At 38.6% G+C, this 24107-nt stretch overlaps 1 protein-coding gene across 2 annotated transcripts in view; it reads right to left on the reverse strand.

The window, feature by feature from the left end:
* Positions 1 to 24107, reverse strand: part of TMC1 (transmembrane channel like 1) — a 94991-nt gene that overhangs the window by 36184 nt on the left and 34700 nt on the right. The window contains exons 6-11 of one of the 2 annotated variants that reach the window (XM_038525616.1): positions 23410 to 23508; positions 7716 to 7858; positions 4282 to 4426; positions 3460 to 3654; positions 753 to 932; positions 469 to 630 (exon numbers count right to left, since the gene is read on the reverse strand). In XM_038525616.1, coding sequence (XP_038381544.1) covers positions 469 to 630; positions 753 to 932; positions 3460 to 3654; positions 4282 to 4426; positions 7716 to 7858; positions 23410 to 23508 — 924 coding nt within the window. The remainder of the gene's footprint in view (positions 1 to 468; positions 631 to 752; positions 933 to 3459; positions 3655 to 4281; positions 4427 to 7715; positions 7859 to 23409; positions 23509 to 24107) is intronic. The other variant, XM_038525617.1, reaches the window with a different exon arrangement.

The raw sequence follows: 24107 nt of genomic DNA on the forward strand, positions 1-24107 counted from the left end.
CTTAAGGGACAGTTATTTGACAAAAATTGACATTGTTGAAATTAGTATTAGTGTGTGCTCCCAAGAGAACCTATTTTTTTTTTGAGAACCTATTTTTTTTTAATGAAAACTGGTAATAATAGGTGGAGTTCCATTTAAATATTCACTGGAGCCTGTATCTAAATCTAGGTGCTTTATTATAACACAAATAGAAGGTAAAGCTCTCCTCACACCATTTAAAAATATCCTCTCTTTAAACACAATTGTAAAAAAGGTGTAAAAGTAGTACTTACCTCAATAGATGGAATGAGGACCACATGAGATAATATATATGAAATTCACAACCAGCACCTGGTAAATCTTCAATAAATCTTAGGGATTTTTTTTATTAAGCAATAAAAAAAAAATAGGCCACATGTATGGAAGAAATCATTGATTCTACTCTTTTTGAATCCATTAATTGCCGTACACTTCTGTCTGTGATATTACCTGTCCCACCATTGTTTCCCAGCAGGGTCCTCGAGGCACATCTGCAGGATGCACAAAAAAAGGTGGTCCTGTGGTATTTCCAGTAAGTGATGCATTATAGGCCTTGATCATGTTGGCTTCCCAGAGGGTAATATTGGCCTTTACCAGTTTTTCCTCTTCAATCTAGAATGCAAAGTGATGGAAACAAAGATGGAGACATCAGAGATTTCAAAGGCATTTCTAGCAACCTGGAGACTGGGAATGTAACACATGGATGCCAAGAACAATCCAGATATAATACTTACCTTGTTGTTAATCTCATCCATCAAGGCAAGAATAAATACATATAAGTTGCCCAAAAGCAGAGCAAAAATGCGTCCCAGTAACCATTTCAGAGCGATGAGGGGATGGTAGTCTTCCAATTCAGCAAATAAATCAAAAAGTGTTGGACAGAACATCCCCAGGAGGGACATGACCATGTTCATCTACAAGGAGATACAAGGTATTAACTAAGTTAATGGTATCTGAAAAATAATTGCTTTCTTCCAGAATTTTGCAAGATTGCAGCTAGGTTTCCTTGATCTTTTGTAAGACTAAAGAAGAGTATCTCACATACTTTTAAAATTTGATTTTAATAAAACAACAAAAGAAAATATTCAACTCCCATTCCCAAGGTGTGCTTGTATATGAACTTCTATATGTGTCAGTAATAACAATTTATTTCCTAGTATAATAAGGGAGGTAATTTCTATCACTTTCTATTCAAAGAACACATACTATTGTACATAGGAACTGATTCCGACATGGTGATACACTTTGCAACAAGATTTCCAAAGGAAAGGGAAAATTATCTGCTTGAAGAATGAGGTCCAAACTGGAAATACAAATTTGACAATTACCAGCATATGGGCTGGTTCAATCAGTTGGAGTAAATGAGTGCCCCGAGATGGGCTCAGGCCTAATTCTGGGGAATACACCCAATTAAGGGGGAAAAAAAAAACAAGAAACGAAAAACAAAACAATGGGTTTATCAAAGAAAACAGGACATTCAGAGAAACAAAAGTAGACAAAGGATGATTATCAAGGCCAAGGTAGGAAAGTTCCAGGAATGAAGAACTGTTTTATGTCAATGTGTTGAGGGAGAGCGGAGAGAAAAAATACAAAAAGTAGCAAATATGCGTCTTTATCTCCTGTCTGACATCTTTATATCTATAATATTAAGCTAAATTAAATCAGGGAAAAGAATCCAGCGCATGTACTATTTGTGTGATGGTGAAAAAGGCCTCCTTAAAAAAGATTTTGGGTAGCCTTGGCAAGGGCCTTTCCTAAATATCTGGTTCAAACTGTCACCACTAAGCCATTCCTATTGTCATTTCTTGATTCCATGTTTTGAATGATTACAACTTCTGGAATGTATTGAGAAAATAATTGTCAATATGGTCTTTCCCATTTTTACTAAGAACATTATATGAACATGACCAAAATGGCCTGAAAATCAGCCGGCATAATATAAAATCAGCATGATACAATTTCAGCCTAATGTAAAAACTTGGCAGATCCTGTGCAATCTTTTATAAGGTAAATTTAAATTTTGTTTCATCAAAAGTATAAAGTTATTCATGAATCCCCATTATTACCTTTGTTGGCCTTTAGGACTCAGAGTCTCCTAAAATGGGTATTAAACAGACTCTTACATAAAATGATTCTTCTACCTAATGAAGATCAACTACCTACCCTTTACTATGGCTCCCTCACACAAAAATATGATCGCTATGAACCACGGACCAAAGTGGCAGGATAATTTTGTCTATAATAGCAACTATCGCAACTATAGGAAGAAACTTTGAAAACAAACTTGATAAATGCTTTGAGGTTCTCCTCTGTTTTAAATAAAGGAAATCACTCTACCTAATGACTTTATATAGGTTTCCATAAAATGACTGTGCTGTTATAATCTCTTAAATGTATGGTCTCTCATCTCCAGTATTACCACTTCTGAAATACCTAGAACATTTCCGTTTGGAGCCTTTTGTTGTAAAGAGGTTATATTATAGTTTGCCCAATATACTTCTAGAAAATTCTATGCTTATAAGGATTTTCTTAATCTTTTTGGTCTACGAGGCTCTGCAGAAGTTTCAGTGTGGGAAATCTACACTTCCCACAGCCTAAATCTATACATACTTTGAAAATGCCTAGTTGAAAATGATGCCACATGTATGCCAGAACATTTTATGAAAGGGAACAGGCCCTAGCAACAACACATAATGATTTCCTTATTATAAATATCTAAATTTCCTCATTCTAAATATCTGACCTCGTTCCTCTGAGCTGCTAAATGGACACATATCTTGAAGACAAATCACAATCAGATTTAATTCTGGGCAAAGAGCAGGCCTTCTTCATTTGAATATCCCTTGGTGGGAGAGGAAATAAGGCAAGGGGAGATGAAGGGGGAAAATGTGCAGCAAGGCTGCTAGGGAGAAGCAGAGAGAGTCCCAGAGTTGCTGAAAGTGGAGGAGGCAATCTGAATGTCTCCAGTGAGATACACATAGAAGCCAAGGACTCTATCATTGCTGCTTCAAAGAATTCAGGCATCAACTGGATCTTTCAGTGATAGATGCAGAGTCTCCAGAGAAAGAAACATAGAGTCAGGGAAGGAGTATTGGCCTCGAAATCAAGATCCCGAGGTTTCAACTCACTCTTCTCCATGATTCTGTGACCTGAACACATCAGCTTCTCTCCTAATGCTCATTAACGACAGCTGTAAAACATGCTGGTTGGAATATATGTGTTCTAATACCTCTTCCAACTCTAACTTTCCATAAAGTTAGAGTTCCACAAAATGAAAAACAGATAATAGACAGATCTGGAAATAAGGCTAGAGTAGAGTGGAAAATGTGCGACAGGACAGCGTAGGGAAGGTAGTTTTATTTCATGTTGTGCCATAGAAGCATAACCCACACAATTTCAAAAGTCAGGTTCTAAGCACATAAAAAGCATGCAGAGACGAACTTCATTCTTTTCCCACCACCCAAGGGTGTCAGGGTCTTGCTGTGCAAATTCCTGGGATCGCTTCACAGCCCAAAAGATGAGGTATCCACTCCCGCCAAGTGTTAGAAACACGAAGAAGTTAGCAAGAAACCTCAGGAATCTGATCAAGTGCACGTTCTCTTCTACTTGGGCTGCTCTTTCCTCTATGATAGCTTCCTGTACTCGAGCAAAACAGAAAAAAAAATGTATCTGAGCTACAAAAAAGTATCATCCACTCAGAATATATTTTTGCAAACATCGAATGAGGAATGAAAATGTACACTATATCTGGAACTCCACAAGCCAGGAGGGTGTCACCAGCAAGTGAGAACAAGTGAGAGAAGGAAGGAGTATTCTCACAACTTCTGATTGATCTAATACTAGGACAATCTTCTTTCTAAATTCTCTTCTGGTATGGCTTTTTTTTCTTTTCTTTTTTTTTTTTTTTGAAGCTACAAAATAATACTTAAGAGTCATTTTAAATATTGAGCTAGGTTATTCCTGTAAATAATTAGTAAGCATTGTTCTATTATTTAGACTACCTGAGTCTGATTACTAATGGTCTCCTGTTTCAAGCCAGTGGCATTATTTTTATTACCAAATTTAGAGAAGAAATGGTGCTGTCATGGGTCATCAGATATTTTCCAATCTCAATCAGAACCCTGCCCGGATCCCGGTAGGCAGAAATGATGAGTTCATCTTTCCTTTAATTGTCAGGATATTTCGCTAGCTGAACCATATGGAATGGCTCCCATTTCACTCTTAGAAACCCAAAGGCACAGTTCCTGAAGTTGATATTTTTACCTTAAAGTTCATGGTGATGGAATTGAATTTATTGTCTGCTGTTTCTGGATTGCCAATCAGATAGTCCCAGCTGGTGAATACCTTCCAGCTGAAGTTGAACGTGTTGTCATCACCACCCCCATCGTCACCGATATTTTTGGTCATTCTGTAAAAACATGGAGTTTAAGCCAGCTCCTCCCCCCACACACAAAAAGAAAAGGAAAGGAAGTGGCAAAATATTGCAATTATAGGTAGATTGGAGAAGCAATATCCTGAAAGCATGTATTTTCAAACAGTTTATTCTTAAAGCAAAAGTTTACCTCTAAATTTTGGTTTTGTGTTAATTTTTTTAAGCTGCTCATTTTCCAGGCCTTTCAAGATTAAAAAACCGTGAAGCATTGATGAGTTTAACAATTAAACAGGTCCTATAAAAATACATATTTTGAATATATATATATAAAAAATATAATATGATATAATATAATATATAATATAATAAATATAATAATATAATAAATAAATATAATAATATAATATAATAAATATATATAAATACATATTTTGTGTATATATATATACACTTTCTTTTTGCTTGGAGTACTTAACAGTTTATTTCAGTGGTTAGAGATCCATATTCCACTAACTACACTTCCTTTCTTTTCTCCTTATCACTATAAATAGCAAAATTAAAATTTCTTATGACACATATTATAAAATGATCCCATAAGATTTTGATTTTTTGAATATTATAGTGATATGGAACCAAAAAAGAAAGAAGCACAATGACATAAAACTGACATTATAGGTTGGCAGGCATCTCTGCGGTGGCCTAAGTCTCCTGCTATTAGCTCTACTCCTTACAGAGGTTTATATATTTTAAAACGGTTAATGGGTTATGAAAAATAACCCAAAATAACTCTCCCTTACATCAGTCTATCCCTTTACCCTTTGAAATGGTGTTTATGTATATCACTATATTTGCCCCTTCTCAACAACTGAGCAAAAGGTCAAGGTGGTTAATATTATTCTCTTTTTACAGATGGGGAAGCTAAGGGTTAACATTATGAAGTGATTTACTGGAAGTTACCCAGCAGTTAACCACAGAGTAGGCCAAGGGTTTAGGCTATCTGATTTCACTCTGGTGCCCATGTTAGGACTTCATGAGATATGCTGAATCACATAAAATGCCTTTTTGTGGATTAGAAGGGGTTGAAATCAAAGATTTCTAATGGTTGAACCAGGGGAGAAAATTGGTTATTTGATTGATACACCACCATCCATTTCTGCACTGTCACTGAGCAAAGGGCATGATTTCAAGCAAAAATGGATGCTTGACAGATTTAAGTTTTGAATGGAGCTTCACTGGTCAAATTGTGTAACTGTAGACAGTCTCCCAGATAAGGGAGCATGAGCTGGGCAAACAAATTGGGAACACCCAGCATGTGAGAATCAACATGAAGGAGAGTGGAATGCTAAAAGGAGTAAGGAAAGATCCCGAAGACAAACTGCCCATTCCACATTTTTGTTGAGAGGCAGCCCTGATATCTATTAAATGTTCCATGGACATTGGATTTGTTCCATGGATTATTTCAAGGAGGCTATAGTTTTGAACCACTGTGTCTATGAGAAGCAACCTCAGTATTATTTGCTTTGTTGGGAAGTTGTAGAAAGCAATTGTTGCATTCATGCCTTTGCCTCGACCTCTTGCATTGGACCCCAAGTTTGCATCTCTGTTAACAAGCCGAGGTTATTCGGTCATTTTGTGGATGCATGAGAAGGTTTTTAATAAATCAAATAAGTGCCTCCATAAATCCTCAGCCAACAGGGTCACTGGAATGTAGCCTCTGCTAAAATGAAAGTCAGGAAGAGGAGGGGGGTTGAAAGGAAGGTAGAAAGCAACTCTCTAGAAGCTCACAGAATAACCCCACTATACAAGAGCAAAAAAATTATAGTAAGGGCTATACTAAATAGTATGTATTACATCCTTGAGAAATAATAAACTGCAGCAAATATTTGGCTGCAAAAGATAACATGTAATATGTGGATTATATATCTTTATGAAAATATATATATATTAATTCTATATTGGCCACAACCACTGTTTCGTACTTAGTTACAGACTGTTTCATCAACTGAGCATCACGAGGGCAAGGATTTTATTTTGTTCATTGTTAAATGCTCAGACACTAAATAGTACCCCAGTTAGCCCACAGTAATTGCTCAATAAATAAGTATTAAATAAATAAATAAGTATGTGAACTATGATTCTGGAAATCATAGTGCTTGACTGATGGACTGAGATAGAAACAACCCTCAGAAGACCTCTGCAACATAACTGGCAGCCTTGATTTTAGTTTTGCCAAATCAGAATGGTTTAAAGACCAGAAATAGCATAGATTTTGGAATGTGGTCGTACTTTTACTAGGTAGACAAGATACCTCATATTTAGGATCTCTAGCTACATTTGGACAGGTAGATGATTATTGTGGATGTGGGTCTATGTCAAGGCTTTTTTCAAGTCCTGAAAGGTGAAAAGTAAGTATGACAGTATTCTCTGGTAGAACCACTACGTTTGGCAGAGACAAGGCACAAACTGTGTCACAGATTGGTCCAAAGAGCTCCTGTTCGGGGTGACCTGGACTCTTAGTCCTTTCCTATGATGGAGCAAAGGGCAAGCTAACCTTGTTCATGGTCAAATAAAAAGATCAGGACATTGATAGATGTCTCTTAAGATTTCAACACTAGCTCAGAGAATTGGGTAATGGATGACAGAGATTTCTCATGGCCCCAGATGCAGGTTTCTGTCATCTTTAAACAGGGTGTCACACGTACACTTCAGGCAGGGAAGGCAGGGAAATCTACTGCAGCTTCATTAGTTCCCCAATGAAATTCTCCATGCTCTAGTAAATTTCTCCCAGACAGACCATAATTCTGCAGTTGATCATGGTGGTTTCATCGGTGGCCATTCATATTTGCTGTCTTACACAGCTGATTTTTTTTTTTTGGTTGAGTGATTATTCTGATTCTCTCTCTCTCTTTTTTTTTTTTAATGGACAGAGAACAACAGACTCTGCCTATTGAGCTGATTCTACAACTTGCAAGCTTCTCTGCACACAAAGAGAGGGGCTAGCAGCTTGTTTCCCTGTCTTGTTTGCAACACTGATTCATACCTTGAAGTTCAAAAGGTGAATCTTCAAAATCTGCTTACACACGGGGTAGGTGTGCAACCCTGTGAGATGATCCAAAGGCCTGAGCTTGTGTTCAACCCTTTTGTTTGGGGAATGTCATTGTCTAACATTAGTGTCAGTATTAAAACTACTTTATCTCTTACAGACTCAGTACCCCCTAGATATAAAACAGAATAAAACAGAATAAAAATGATTGTCCAGTAAATGAATGCTTCCATTCAATTCCAGAAATCATTGCTTGGTTCCCATGAGACCAATGAGACTTACGCTTTAAGGACCACCAGAAAGCTGTATCCAATGCACATGATCCCCACCAGAAAATAGGAGAGTGGCAGCCTGAAATTCATCCATCCAATTGTTCGTTTATTGTCGTAATAGCCATAAAAGAGGACGGAATATTGCGCCAAGCCCTAAAATCCAACAACAAAACCACTTAGCAGATGCTAGGAAGAGTAACTCAAAAGATTGACTTTCAAGAGAAACAACAAAATGGCATTCATTTTCACACTTCAATGTTGAGTCCCATCATTTTTGCTTCGTAGAGCAAATGTTTCAGCTGCCACTTTAATTGGGCAACCTCTCGGTTTATCCAAAACTCGGGGACTTCTGAACTGGCCAAATTTTCAACCAAATACAGGCTTGCTCCACTGTGGAGACATTACCATGAAGTGCCCATTGATGGAAACATCAAAACATACTTCATGGTGTCATTAGATTTATAATTTTAAAAGCTTGCTTAACATTTGGGGAAGGGCTGAAATGTGCTTCCTCAAAATATGGCAGTTTTCAACTTCCCATCCCCCGAGCCACAGTCAGATTACTTCCCCTGGAACAATAGAGGCCTGTCTCAGCTCACAGAGCGCAAAGGTGAAAAGCAGGTGAGATATTATGGGAACCAATCTGCACAACCTTGGACATGTCAAGACTATTAGAGCATCCTCCCACAGCAAGCATGTTTATGCATGTGATTACATGCTCTTTCCTTAAAATTATATGCCAGATAATTAGAATCACCAACTCCCCAAAGGCACCTGAGTAACCCTCTTTACACTCAGAACATTGGCATATTCTGATGATCTTTCTTTTATCATGGTCTTCATCTCTCTCTTCTCAAATTCACTGTTTTTCATGTTCAGTTTTGAAGTATGTTTCTGTATTACTACATATCCACTTCCCCAGCTTCCCTCTGATTTTGTCTTTCTGGCAATAACTTGAAATTACTATGTTTTATGAAATGAGACAGTAATAACTTGCCAATGTGAGGCCTCCTCTGGAGATCAAGTGAGTCACCCTTGAATCTTAGAAAGTCCAGTTGGCTACTTTTAGCATCATTTATACACAGCCGGAGACTTTAAGGCCCACAGCTAAAGAAAGCAGAAGAAGTGGGGAGGCAGGGTGGAAGAAGAAGAGGAAAAAAAATCCCCTGGATGCTAATTCCCAGAGGAAAACTTAAGGTAAGCAATTTAGAAAATTGCCTTAAACAGAGATCATGCCTAGCTCAAAACAGAGGCCAGTAAAGATCTGGAGTAATTATTGCTTTTGAAATTTGCAGCAAGTTTATGTTTTAATACTGTGTAAGAATTAGCAGGGAAAAAAGTATCCAGAAAAATCTCAGAAGAGCTCATGAGCTTTGAATAGGGTCTGGATGGAATGAGAGGGATGTAGGCAAAAACTGAAGGGCTTCCCTGCACTGCACCTGGCTTTGCATATTTTCAGCTCAAGAAGAAAGCAATCCTACCCAAATATGGGGCTAAAGAACTAGTAGAAACCTCAGACTGGGGAAAGAAAGCATGTGGACCGATCTCATGCCCCAAATAAGAAACCACATAGAGGGGCACCTGGGTGGCTCAGTGGCTGAGTGTCTGCCTTTGGCTCAGGTCATGATCCTGGGGTCCTGGGATCGAGGCCCATATCAGGATCCCCGTAGGGAGCCTGCTTCTCCAGAGCTCTGCCTGTGTCTCTGCCTCTCTCTGTGTGTCTCTCATGAATAAATAAACAAAATCTTTAAAAAGAAGAAAGAAAGCACATAGAGAGGGATTGGTCACCTGCCCAAAACCCAGAAATCATCCCAGGAGAGTGATAATTGGTACGATCTCCTGCACCCAGTTCAATGACATCTTGTTTCACATTTATCAGTTAAGGGCTTTGCTTTCTTCTCGGCCATTTTAAGTCCAATCTCCTCTACTCTGTCCTGAGATTTCCGACTGGCCTTCCCATCTCAGAGCAACAACAACAGAGCGTAGTTAAGTACAAGCATTTTCCTCTTGTCTGGTTTAAAGATATCCTAAAGTGTTCATTTTTTCTCCCTAAGTACAACACATATCATTTTCTGAACACCTCCATTTTTCCCTGCAAACAATGCTCACCTCATTTCCATGCCTCTATCCCAATGCTTTGTGACAATGGTTGTAGCAACATCAATCAATAAATTTTGTTGAGCATCTAGCATTTGCTAAACATGTTCCCTCATTTCAGAATCCTTACACAGATCCTGTGAAATTGCTCCTGTTAGGAGCAATGAGTTTTCTTCCACTCTTAGTATTGTCTTCCATGAAGAGTAGATTCATAAATGTAACACCCCAGCTTCTCCCCACTTCCTTATGCTGTCCCCAGGGAGAAAAAACTAATCCTATAATAGAGCATGGAGAAAAAAATGGGGATGGTGCAAGCTACCTCTCTTCCCCATCCTGAGACAGCACACATTGTGCCCTACCCCTGGAGGAGGGAACGCTGTCCTGGTCTTGGGCTGCTGTGTAGAAAGTTCTGGCTGTGAAGCTCACTTGCCCATAGAAAGGTGCCACATTCTTTAATATTGGCTTTAACAATAATAAATAATGGTTATTATTTATAACAATAAATAATAAAGGTGATATGTTGACCTCCATCTGCCTAATGCTTTGTCTTGTTTCTGGTTAGCTCACAACCTGGTTGAACAAAGTAGGAGGTGTATCTACCATGACTCCCCCATTGAGCAAAGACTCAATGGCCCTATTCCTACTTTGCAGATGAAGAAACCAATCTTTAAAGAGGTTAAGTAACTTGTGTACACTCACATAGCTAGCAAGTGACAGTCTGAACTTGAACTGAGTCTGTCTGATTCAAATCCATATACTTCTTAACTGCTGTGCTCTACTACTTCTCCTGAAGCTTTGCCTTCCACCCTTTGTATCATGCTAATGCCATACCCTCCCAGTAAAACAAAGAAACAAGAAACCCTACCAATCCAGCGGGGCCTTCTCTGACATACTCCCCTGGATTGAACCATGGTGATGCCAGGGCCTCTTGAGAAGGACCTGAACACCCCTTCTGAAGACTTCAAAGGGCCTCATCTCCATGTACTTCAACATTACAACTTGACATCATTTTCTAGTTCATAATGGCGGTACTGGGATTAAAAGACAACTCCAAAACAACATGAAAGGAGAACGCAGATGGATAAAAAGCGTCTGGTGAGCTTGTTAGGTTAGCACAATAGCTACAGTGCCAGCTGGCTTATCTGGTGTGTGTACATTCAATGGCTGGCACTTCATAAATATTAGACGGCAACCCAAAGGGGTAAGGTTCAGTTTTGTTTTGTTTTGTTTTTCTTTGTTTTGTTTTTGAATCCTGATTATTTCACAAAGATTTCTTTAGTTTGCCTATTCCTACATGTACAGTTAAGCATGTAAATGAAAGAGGCACTACTGAAGAACTCAATTTTAAAAAGCTTTATCCAATCCATCATAGCAGCATATTGAAGGGTGACTTTAAACAGTCACTCCCCCTTTTACCCTAGGGGGCCCCCACATTCCACGCATCTTTGCCTCTCCCTTAAAACTCCAACAGTAGACATCTGGAAGTGACTGCAATAGCAATGATTCCCAGCCTAGCCAAAGTTCTATTCAGTTTCTATGTCAGCGTCCATGGCTTTCCCTGTGGGAGCACTCTCCCACCCCAAAATCTGTGACAGAGAAGCCACAGTCAGAGCCAAGTTTCAAATGAGCATGAAACATTCCCATTCAGCTCTGAGTTCCATCCTTGCGCATCGTCTATTAAGATTCTAATTTCTGTTTGAGTGCTGTAGCTCATCTAGCTCATAGTCATCGACACATTTCCCCAAGAAAGAGAATGTTTTGATGATGTCGCTAGAAATCAACTCATATATTTGTTTATCTCACTAACTTTTATTGAGAATTTACTATTTGCCAAGCACTACGCATAGATGGAGTAAGATACTGGATGGCAGAGGGCCCTTAAAAGGTTCTTATGAAAAATATCATCTTCGTAAGTATTTGTCACCTGAAATTATATTAGACCTCCATCCCTTTGGTGTTTATCATAACTACAAATAAATAGTTACTGCAAAACACAACATTCCATCCCCGGGATGGTAAATGAGTTTCAGCGTCCTTAACAACACTTTTCAGTTTGTAGTAACCACCAAAGCACTATTTCGTACAAAAAAAAAAAAAAAAAAATCTTGAAGTCAAAACTGGTGGAAAGGAAGACATAATTTCTGACTATGCCTACTGAGCATATGTAAGGGATAGTGGTGCCACAGCATGGGGTATGTTCCTACCTTTCTCTGTACGGGTACCAGTCATTTATACTTTAGTGTTAAAGTTGCAAGTATGAGTGAAAGATAGAACATGGCATCACCTAATATCTGATAAAGTGGACAGAATCAAGGAGTGAGAAGGCTAACAACACCCATTGCAAACCTCAACTGACTTCAAAGGACACCAGCCAGGCTGGTACCTCGGTGTACCTGCTGAGATCCTGCTCTGGCCACCTTCTTTCTCTCTGCCCAGACTCATTAAGCTTCAGCCTCATGCTTTTCACTCACCTCTGAGTTTCCTTTCCTTTTGCTACAACCCAGATCTGGAGATGTAAAACTGACGCTCTACCCTCTTAGCTAGGGAGCATGGAGATTACAAAGAGGAAGCTGGGCTGAGCTTTAGCAGAACTTCTAGTTTCCAATAGATGGAATTAACTACCTGTCTCCAGGACGGAAGTCCATGAGCTCTGGCCCTCAAGAAGCTGTGAGAGGACAGTTGCTTTTCGTGCCTATCCATAGATCAGCACCCTTGTTCTTCTGCCTTCTTTCTAGAGAGCTGCCATGGTTGGTGCCCCATACCCCTTTCTGGCTTGTGGATACTGTGCTCTCTCTGTCAGGGCTCTCTCCTTTTCTTGTCCCTCCAAGAAATGAGCATTTGAGTTAGGTATCCTGAATAGGCATTTAAGGAATGAAGTGCTTATTAAACATCTACCATGTGCCAGGCATTGTGCTAGTGCTTTACACACACAACCTCGTTTATCTTTAATGCCAGCCTGCTAGTTAGGCGTTAATTCTATTATTTGACACATGACAATTAAGAGGCTCAGAATGGTTGTCTAGTATCTCACAGGGACTATGTGGCAGGACTCAGACTCAGGTCTGTCTAAATCCCATGACTGAGTTCTTTTCATTATGCAACTCTACATTTTAAACTACACTGACTTCTGTAAAGAGCATTTCCATTTGTCTTCTCTGTGCCGTGGTCCACAACTAGCACTAATGCTGGGAATTCTAGATAGAGGCCCAGTGCCTGATACACATCTTATTTGATTGGATATCCCACAGAACCCTTTTGCTCAAGAGGTTCCCCCAAACCTGCTTCTTCCTTCTATCTCCTAACCCATCTGTCACTTCAGTCAGAAACCTGGATATTCCATTATCCTTCCATTTTCACCCCTAAGTCACATGCAGTTACTAGCTTAGTCCTGTAGTTTCTGCCTCATGATCATGTGTGACACTGATCTCTTCTCTGTACACCACTGCCATTCACAGGCTTCTCTTCCTCCATCTTATTCTATGTTCGACTAAGTCCCATTCAGTACTCACAAGATTCACAAAGAATCTTCTAAAGGGTAACTGACCACATTTCCATCCTACTTCAAAACTCTGTGCTCCCCACTGCCCATAAAGTCTGACTCCTTAGCATAATGAACGAGACTGTCCTCCTTGATTAGATACCTTTTTTGTATGACACACTGATCTGTAAATATGCAACTTTCTCCCTAAATACCAGCTTTGCTCAATCACTCATGGGTATTGAGTGCATGAGACCATTTCCTGCCTCCATGCCTTTGTGCATGCGGGTTCCACTATTTGGGATGCTGTTCCCCGCTATCTTCCCCATTTCAGAGCCTAGTTTATTTCTACTTTTCCTTTAAAACCTGTTCAAACTACCTCTGTAAAGCCTTTACTGACCTCTAGACCAGAACCACTTGTTACAGGGAAATGGTCATTTCCTTCAGGGGTACAGAGCTCCAGTACACGATACACTCCCCAGGACCCCACTGTCCCTCTACTGACTCTATCCCAGGGTAAGTATAGTGACTTCTCCAATTAATATTTTTGGAATGAACTAGCTGTACTTGCCTAGCCCAAATATGACTTCCTTCCTGTAGGGAAAAGCTTTCCCAGGTTAGATGGACTATTGTGGAATCCCATATTAGCAAGGCCATTTGTCAGAGTCTCAGATTAGTGCTCCAATTTGGCCTGCCGGAAGTAAAGAATGTGAAGTTCTGGTGTCCATCTGCCACTCCTTTCAAACAAATTATTCACAACTCAGATGGAAAACAGAGTTATTGCTTACTAGGTCCTCTCAGATCTCTAGGAAACTGAACTCTAGTAAAGTGTAACACTGAACCCTCCCTCCCTAATGCCTCCATGTGCCTGGGCCATGTATCTCTTAGCTTGAGATCCTCACATTGTTTGGCAATTGTTCATTTGCACAGCCAATTAAACCAAAAGGTCCCTTGGGCAGGGAAAATATATTAGTTATCTTTGTATTCCTAGCATCTCACATTCAATTTATGTTTGCGGAATGACTGGATGAACAGAAAAATTGCTTCTGGTGGTCATTAGTGATCCTCTGTGAGATTAAGCTCATTCAAATGATCATCTAAACCACCTTTTTTTTTTTTTTCTGTTTTTCCTCACTCTGCTACCCATTTTAATAAAAGAGAGTAAATCATTCAAGACAGTAACATGATTATAACAATCTTATGTTGGAATTTAATGAATAAAAACACCAAGAAAGTGTCTGACAGACACGAAAGCTGCCAAAACTCCCTAACTTTTTCAACTGTCTAATTGCCTAAAACTCTTATAAAATAAGAAAATCTCAGTGCTATAAAATGAGCTTCTACATATAGTTTCTTCCCAAATGGGAAAAATGGTCTTTTATTTCACGAGGTAAAGATTAAAAACATTATATTACAGGGTTTTGTTATTCAATTAACTTCTGATCTTCTAAATCTGCCTACTAATTCTTTGAAGTAATGAAAAATGAAGCATCATAAAATCATATAGAAAGAGAAATGTATCTGGTTATATGGACACAGCCTGTTCTAGGAATTATCTTCCCTTACTTCATCTATTTTAAAAAGAGTTTTTGAACAAATGAAAAAAAATATAGAGAAAATAAACTACTTGAAAAAAAATGAAGTTCAGAAAATTTCATTTCTATATAAGTAGTATATATTTTATTTCAAACATTAAAGTCAATGAATATAATTTCAAGTACAATTTATAAGCAAGTATTATTTATTGGAGATACATGATGCTGGAACATGGAGTAAAGTTTTTACTGAGTTGTTTTCAAGTATTTTCAACTTTCAGTAATCTATTGTTATAGTAGACATATCAGACTCATCATCTGGTGCTATTTGTTTATATTATGCGACAATTTAATAGATTGTGAAATTCTAATCTGACTCAATGGCTCAACCTTTAATCTATTAGGTTGACAGCTAATATTTAGATATCAGCAAATTCCTACCAGGCAAATAGAACTCTCTCAAACAATCTTAACCTCTCACTTACTGATATTTATTGATATATGGTACTCTTACGTATTGATAGACTCTTCCTTGGTCTCCTCAAATGTAATTTTCTCCTCTCTAATCTGTTGATCTTTTAAGTTCCAATTTTGATAATGCCACTACTCATCCACCACTCTTTTGAATTACTTTCAACTACTCTGAGAAAAAATAAACTATCACCAACAAGATTCTAGAGGGTCCCAGATGTCTTGATATACCTTTCTATCTCTGTAAGGCCGTCCACTCCGATGCTCCTTCGTCTAGTTTCGCTAACCTGCAGCCAGTCCCTGGAATAAGGCAACCTTCTCCCATAACAGGTCCTTTGATTCGCTGTCCTTGTTTTCTAGAAGGCCTCTCCCCTCTCTCAAATTGGGAGCTGGTATTGACTTCTCAGAGCCCAATTCAAATGTTACTTTCTCAGAAAAATTTCCACTCTCCTTTACCTTCCTCTCTTAGGCTGTAAACCAGGTCAGGATCTCTAATATATCTAAATGCCTTTACCTTTCTTCTGTAGTACTTGGCACAGTCACAATTACATTTATTTTTGTGATTATTTGATTACTCTACTATAAGTTTCTGAGGGAAGAGACCTTGTTGGGTTTTGCTTCCCTTTGCTTAGCATCTGGCACATTACCTGGCATCTGGCAAATCCTCAATAAATGTCCACTAAATTAATTAAAAGAAGACTTGGTTCTGGGATCACACCCAAAAAAGGGATGCTATTTTCATGCTGCAACCATGACATCAGGATCCTAGATATCCCAAATTTCTGCAAAAAAGAAGGTGGGCTTTGTTTGGCCAGATGCAGCTTAAGGAAGATGTTGAAAACTGAAAGTTGTTGCTGAATGAAAGAAAGCACTGATAGAAATGAAGACCTTGAGGGATCAGTTTCCCAAGTCTGCAAAATAAAAGGATACCAAGAAAGCTAAAAGCAGACCCAGAGATCTCTTTTACCACGAGCTGTAGATGTATATGAAGAAGTCCAGGAGTAGCAGATTAAGAGGCCTATGAGTGAGAGCAGATTTGAGATGCCTCTTCTTTTAATCAAACTTAATGAGCCTATTAAACCAGAGGGACCTGTACCGGATTGAGGAAATGAGCAAATATGGGACCAGAGATGGACAGCCTTTGGATGCTGCCAATCTCAGCGCCTCAATCTTGAACAGCCCCCATGATGTTCAGTCAAGTTTTCTAAGGAGTCTAACTATGGATACAAAGGAGACAATCCTTACCCCTTTCAATCATGGGACTTTTATTTCAGGGAAGAGCAATATATCTGGGTGGATGTGGTAATCTACAGGCCTAGCTTTGTCCCCAAGAGGCTTAGCAGTCTGGCTCGGGGTCATATGTCTGCCCTCACCAAGAGATTGTTTATCATCTAGGAATTCAGTCTCTGTTACATGAGGCTGAGACAATGGCAGAGGCAAAGAGGTTATGTTGGTGTATTGGAAGCTTGTTGAAACTAAGTAAGAGCAGCACAGCAGCAACAGTTCTGATCTAAAGTAGAAGAACCAAGTCACATTTTCAGAGCCAACAGACCCCTATAGCAGCCATATAAGTGTGCTGCTCAGATAGCCTTCAGGAGACAGCCTCCAGATACTACTACTTTGTATCAACCAGAATGGAACATAAATGTGCTCATCCTGAGACCATGTCCTCTGAGGTGGCCCCCAGGCCATGATCCAGAATGATGAGAAATACTAGAACCAGTGATATGGGATTTCTCCAATGGATATACTTCGCTTGGAGACTCACCAGTGGCCTAGCCAAAACTTTTTCCAAAACTGTACTGCAGCCTAAGACTTCCTACTCAATCTTCCCCTCTTCTCTCCTTCACAGGAGTCTGGCCAGAATTGCTAACTGGAGACCTTCCCCACCTACTCATGCTTCCTCTCCCCTTCTATATTTTCCCCTCAAATTATCCTGAATCTAATATTGTCTTGATGTCCATTTCTTAGGAAACCTTAAATGATTTGCCTTTTAAAGAGGGCTTCCTGAAGAACCCTCATGCACTGTTGGTGGCAATATAAACTGGTGCAGCCACTATGGAAAACAGTATGGAAATTGCTCAAAAAATAAAAAATAGGGGATCCCTGGGTGGTTCAGTGGTTAAGCGTCTGCCTTCAGCCCAGGGTGTGATCCTGGAGACCCGGGATCGAGTCCCACGTCAGGCTCCCTGCATGGAGCCTGCTTCTCCCTCTGCCTGTGTCTCTGCCTCTCTCTCTGAGTGTCTCTCATGAATAAATAAATAAAATCTTGTAAAAAAATTAAAAATAAAAATACCATATGGTCCAGTAATTCCACGGCTGGGTGGGTATTTTTCTTCTTTTTTTAAAAAGGAGTTTATTTATTTATTCATGAGAGACACCAAAAGACAACGGGATCACACACTGAGCCGAAGGCTCAACCACTGAACCACCCAGGTGCCCCTGGGTATTTTTCTGAAGAAAATGAAAAAGTAACTTGAAAAGATATCTGTACCCCCATATCATTGCAGCATTATTTACAGTAGCCAAGATTTAGAAGAAACCTAAAAAAAAAAAAAAAAAAATAGAAGAAACCTAAATGTCTGTTGATGGATGAATGCATAAAGAAAATGTGGAGTGTGTACATATACATGCATATGTATATATATGTATATATGTGCATATGTATATGTGCATATGTGGTATTATGTATATGTGTGTATATATATGTACTGTTATGTATATATGTGCATATGTATATATTATATAGATATATAGATATATAAAATGCAATATTATTCAGCCATAAAAATGGAAGGAAATCTTGCCATTTGCAATAGTATGGATGGGCCCTGGGCATTACGCTAAATGAAATAAGTCAGACAGAGAAAGACAAAGAATGTATAAACTCATTTATGTATGGAATTTTAAAGAAAAAGAAAAAGGAAAAAACTAGCTCATAGATACAGAGAATAGACTAGTGGTCACCAGAGGCAGGAGGGAGAGGATGGAAACAATGAGAGGAAGAAGTAAAAATGTATAGCTTTCCAATTACAAAATAAACAAGTCATGGGGATGCAAAGTACAATAAGGAGACTATAGTTAGTAATACTATATTGCATATTTGAAAATTGCCAAGACAGTAAATCTTAAAAGTTCTCATCACAAGAGAAAGAATTCTGTAGCTGTGTATGTTGACAGATGTTAACCAATCTTATAGTGGTAATCGTTTTGCAGTATATACAAATATTGAATCATCATGTAGTACACCTGAAACTAATATAATGTTGTAGGTCAATTATATCTCAATAAAAAAGGGAATACTCTCTGAAAATAAAGATGCATTTGAACTACTGAAATATCCCTTAAAAATATGTTATTCCATATGTATATCACAAAAATACCTCTTCTAAATGTGGCCAGTACAATAAAAGATGAAGGAACTTAGGAGAACTGACATATGTCTGCGAGAAAACACTGTCGCTCTGGAAGATTATTATTTAAAAGAACTGTTGATGCTAATAAAATAAGGAATGGAATTGTTTCAAAATATTCAGAATGTCTGCAATAGTCTCCTTTGAGGACAGATTTCAAGGGTGGTATGTGGCATAAGTGGACAGGGCATAAGGAATCCACTGGGGGTATGCTAGAATTAAACCAACAATTTGACATTAAAATCAGCCACATTTTACTTTGAATTTTGGTACCTCCTCTAATTACCTGGGCTAGATTTGACAAACTGACTAACCTCTCTGAGTCCCAATTCCCTCACCTACCTATAAAAAGATTATTGGGGTGTCTGGGTGGCTTAGTTGGTTAAGTGGCTGCCTTTGGCTCAGGTCATGATCTCAGGGTCTTGGAACTGAGCCCCAGGTAGGGCCTCCCTGCTCAGTGGGGAGTCTGTCTCTCCCTCTGCCTCTGCCTTCACCCCCCTTGTGCTCTAATGCTCTCGCTCTCTCTCAAATAAATAAATAAATAAATAAATAAATAAATAAATAAAATCTTAAAAAATAAAAGAAATTTTTTTTAAATTTTATGTATTTATTTATTTGAGAGAGAGAGAGAGAGAGAGAGAGAGAGAGAGAGTTGGGGGGGGGGAGCATAGGGAGAGGGACAAGCAGACTATATGCTGAGTGTGGAGCCAGACCTGGGGCCCATCCTGGGACCCATTCTGGGACTCTGAGATCATGACTTGAGCAGCAATCAAGAGTCCAATGCCCAACCAACTGAACCATCCAGGTGCTCCTATAAAAAAGATGATTGATCTTCATTCTGAAGGGTTGTTATAAAGATGAAATTTAATGTATGTTCCTATTTAACACATGAGAGGTGTTAATTCTCCTCTCCTGCTCCTTTTAGGGCTTCACCCACCAAATCTATGATGACCAGCCAAAAAGGAGAGGCAAAGTCCATTCACCATTTATCCTCACACAATGTACAAGATGCTCACAAGCTGGAAAACTGAGTACATTTCCCTTTATTCACAACTCAAATCTTTACCCAAATGATCTCACCATCTGATATCAGCTCCAGCTCCTTCCAAATGTCACTTCAGCTCCTGTCTCTCTCCCTTACAAGAATATCAAAACTGCAGTCTATTTCTCTTTATCATTCATGCATCATTCTTGTGTCTCCAAGTGTTTTGCCAACAAAGACATCCTCTTCTTCCTGACCTAAACCCAATCTTCCAATTCTACTGCTTCAAATGATACCACATCTGCCAATTGAATTCATAGCACACACATGAGACAACTCACTATTTTGTACTACTTTAATAAAATATTTTTTTCCTCCGAATTAGTAAGACTCACTGCTAGGTACTCAATAAAAGGATAAAAAATGGTGCTTTGTAAACCATGACTGAGAGGCTATAAGACTGTCCAACATTGCATATATCAAACGGTGTTTTTCTACTTTTAATTAAAGAAAATTTTGATGAGTTATGACATGTGTTTACAAATAACAGAGCACTGAGCTCCAGAGAGATACTTTGCAGGTAGGGGCTGTCCGGAAGGAAGTTCCAAGTTTCCAACATGAGACTCCACCTTCCCACCTCCATCCCAAAGGTTTTCTGACCCTTCACATCATATAAGCTCCTCTGCCACAAGAGGTCATGCTTGTATCTCTTTCGCAGTATTCTATAAATCTTTTTCTGCTTCTCTTCATCTGTATTTACATGGAATTGTTTAGCTAAACTGGCACATTAACCTTCTTCGATGCAACGAGCTAACCCATAGCTTAATTAGATTGTTCAGGCACTTGTTATCTCTGCCTTAGGCCTGAGACATGTATTTTCCTCCTGGCATCTCCGTGCTCTTTGGAAGTGCAGAATTCTGTTTGTAGGGATCTCAAGGATAGTTAATGATTTCCATAGTGCCTCCCTCCATAGTGCCGTGATAGATGGATTAGGAGCCACTAGATAGCTATAAGACCCTGAATTTAAAAAAAAAAAAAAAATGCTTCTGTGACTCGGTTTCCCTAATTTTATAATGTGAAATATGGGATGGAAGAGCTCTAAAAGCTTTTCTATCTCTAAAAACCTTTTATTTTATGATAAATGGCAAATAACTGAGTGGTTACAGTATGCAGAACAATTAAGAAAAGGTGTAAATGAATAATATCACTTTAATGACTTTCTTATTTTTTCTTGACCATTTATATTCTCTTATAGCTTTAGAGTTGGTTTTAGTCAGACCTAGAATTATAAAGGAAAACGAGTAACACAGGCTACTTTGGTTTCTGTCTTCCTCTATCCACCTACAAATAGCATTTCAATAAACTGAACATGAGAGAACTATCAAGAGCAGTCATAAAATCTTGGTGAACCCATTGATTGCCCAGATCTCCCCTAGCTTCCTCCTGTATCCTCCGGTGAGAGCTCCTGATTTGCCCCTTATAGCTACCTTCTTTATTTTCCTCAGCTGATTAATACCTTTCAAATTCCTAATCGACTTTTTTCCCCAACTTTTAAATTTCAGTTAATCGACAAATTTACAAGTGCTTAGGCTTCATTAAATATATGTTTACAAATAAAAATCTTTTCTTAATACTTTCAGTTCTTTTCTCTGGTTTGACTAAAACATCAGAAAATGCCAATGATATTATTAGTTCTTGTTTTTATTAACCAGACTGGAAGTTTATTATCTTGCTAATCAGAAGAGAATAAGACATAAAAGCAGTTTCAGGGGAACATAGTAAAAAATTATTTGATATTTAGAGAAAGGGTGGGGAGAGAGAGAGAGAGATGAGTGGGTGGATGAAAGATAACAGAAAGGAGAAATAAAAGATAAGTAAAATCTAACTCAGAGGTCATATCCTTCATAAATCCTAGACCTTCCCAGGCAAAATTAACAATCACTTCCTCGCGGCTTCCCAGTGTCTTTTTCTTTTTTCTATTTTGCTAACTTAGCATATAACGTTATGATATACTAGTTGACTATCTTCTACTGTCATGAGTGCCTTAAGATCAAGAATCATGTCACCTTTATCTTTGTAAAACAAACATTTGTTTATATTCAATAAATAAATGTTGAATTGAAATGAAAAGTCCAACTGGCAAAGATGATTGGAGATTCCAAATGCCACAAAATTGGGGCTGCCACCATGCCTTATGCTTATTCGCTAGCTTGCCTTGCTTACTCAAAGACTGGGAACTTTTCCTTAAGTTTACATTTTCTGGAACTACTCACATAAATTAATTTCTATGGCTCTTTTCTCAAGGCTCTATAAATCTTCCTCTTACTCAGGATTGTGAATCAATAAGATTCAATAAGCTTCTGTTGGTTAAGTATCATATCAAGGGCTTCAAAGAAGATGCAACAGATATGATCCCCTCTTTAAGAAGCTCACAATTTCGGGGATTTAAGGGCAGAATTCTGTAACATCTGTAAAATATACCTATCGATACTATTACCATGAGGAGTGTTTATTAGTTTTTCTTTCCTCCCTTTATCTTATTCTCATTTGCTACTCTCCAAAAATTCCTTGAATTAACAATTTCCCAGTCTCTACCTTGCTACTTTCTTATCTTCTACACTTTCAAATATCTCTGATCTGGTCGCTATTTTAAAAAGAATGTGTGGAAATGAGTAGTTGCCACAGAGTTGAATCAAACTCCAAAATGATTTTTCTTTTTTTTTTAATCTTTTTTTTATTTTTTTATTATTTTTTTTATTTTTTTATTTTTTTTTTTTAGTTTTTATTTATTTACGATAGTCACAGAGAGAGAGAGGCAGAGACATAGGCAGAGGGAGAATCAGGCTCCATGCACCGAGAGCCCGATGTGGGATTCGATCCTGGGTCTCCAGGATCGCGCCCTGGGCCAAAGGCAGGCGCTAAACCGCTGCGCCACCCAGGGATCCCCAAAATGATTTTTCAATGGCCAAAGATGGGTCTCTGCCACAACAACAATCCCCACCCAGGGCAGCTCAAAAAGTAATACTATTTTAGTATTACGGTCGAGTAATGTCCACATGGGTATCACAGTGGAGTGATACTTATTTTAGTCCTATTTAGAAGGTAGAATTCAGTACTGTTTAGTATTTAATATTTAGCTTTATTTAGTATTGACTACTCAGTAATACTAAATAGATTTGTTTAGGAAGCAAAACGGTTAATATGAAATGTTAAAACTCTAATTCCCTAAGAATCCTATAAGATTTTTCAAAAAGCACATTTGCAAACTCTTCCTTTGTTCTTTTCCAAAGCCAGAGATAAAGATATGTGTTTCAAGTCTTTGATCTCTTAGTTTGCCTTCATTCAGTAGTCTATATTCACATTTAATCATGTTATCATATTCTGAAACCAATTTTCGTTTTTTCTTTCTCTTCCTCCCTCCTGTTCTTTTCTTTTTCTTTCTTTCTTTCTTTCTTTCTTTCTTTCTTTCTTTCTTTCTTTCTTTCTTTCTTTCTTTCTTTCTTTCTTCTTTCTTTCTCTCTCTCTCTCTCTTTCTCTCTCTCTCTCTGTCTGTCTCTCTCTTCTTTCTTTCTCTCTTTCTCTTCTTTCTTTCATTATTCTCTTTTTAGCTGGGGGCAGGGACTTATCTCTTAAGACCTTCAACCAGCCCCAGAAGAAGAGGCAATGGGGTTTCAGATAGTAAAGAAAAATCTGTCCTCCTACCAATACAGCTGTGTAGAGACACTTACATTGAAGTCATACAACACACCAAAGTTTGCTGCAGATGCCTCTTCAGCTCTGGGAACTGTTTTCCTAGGTAAACTGCCATATGGCAAACCCCAGAGGTACTATATAGAGAAGCAAAGAAAGCAGTTAATAATTGGAAACAAAGTCTGAGCCACACATGTGATCACAAATGGTTTCATTTAAAAGCACTTCTTACACATTTTCATGGGGACTCTGTGAGTCTCCACGTGGGGTCCCATTTTCTGGGAATTGACTACTGAATCCAGAGTTAAGAACAAAGGGACTGCTAAGCACCCTGCATTCTAAGTTCAGTGGACCACCAACAGTTGGGCCAACCACATTCCCGGAGGCTTGCTGAGAAGCCCCACTACCCACCACCAACTCCAAACTGGTGTCTTGTAGGGGAGGTCTGGGGAGGAGAAAAGAGGCCTTTGGGGGAACTATAATGTTCAAAAAAGGAACCATACTACCCACATTTTCATATGGGGTTACCTCTTAGGGGTGGGGGTGGAGGGAGATTCTCTCTTTCGTATTAAGGAAGAGAAGACTTAAGTGAATCACTCATACAGTTTGAGAGTGTCAAATAGGAAGAAAGACTGCACCCTGATTGTATTTGCCTAGCCACTAATTCAAGTTTACTACTTTGATCTTATGCTACCAGATTCAAAGAGGAGTTACTAGGGACAAAGCCAGCCAACGA

This window comes from Canis lupus, chromosome 1, assembly GCF_011100685.1.
Source record: "Canis lupus familiaris isolate Mischka breed German Shepherd chromosome 1, alternate assembly UU_Cfam_GSD_1.0, whole genome shotgun sequence".
Classification (NCBI taxonomy): Eukaryota; Metazoa; Chordata; class Mammalia; order Carnivora; family Canidae; genus Canis; species Canis lupus.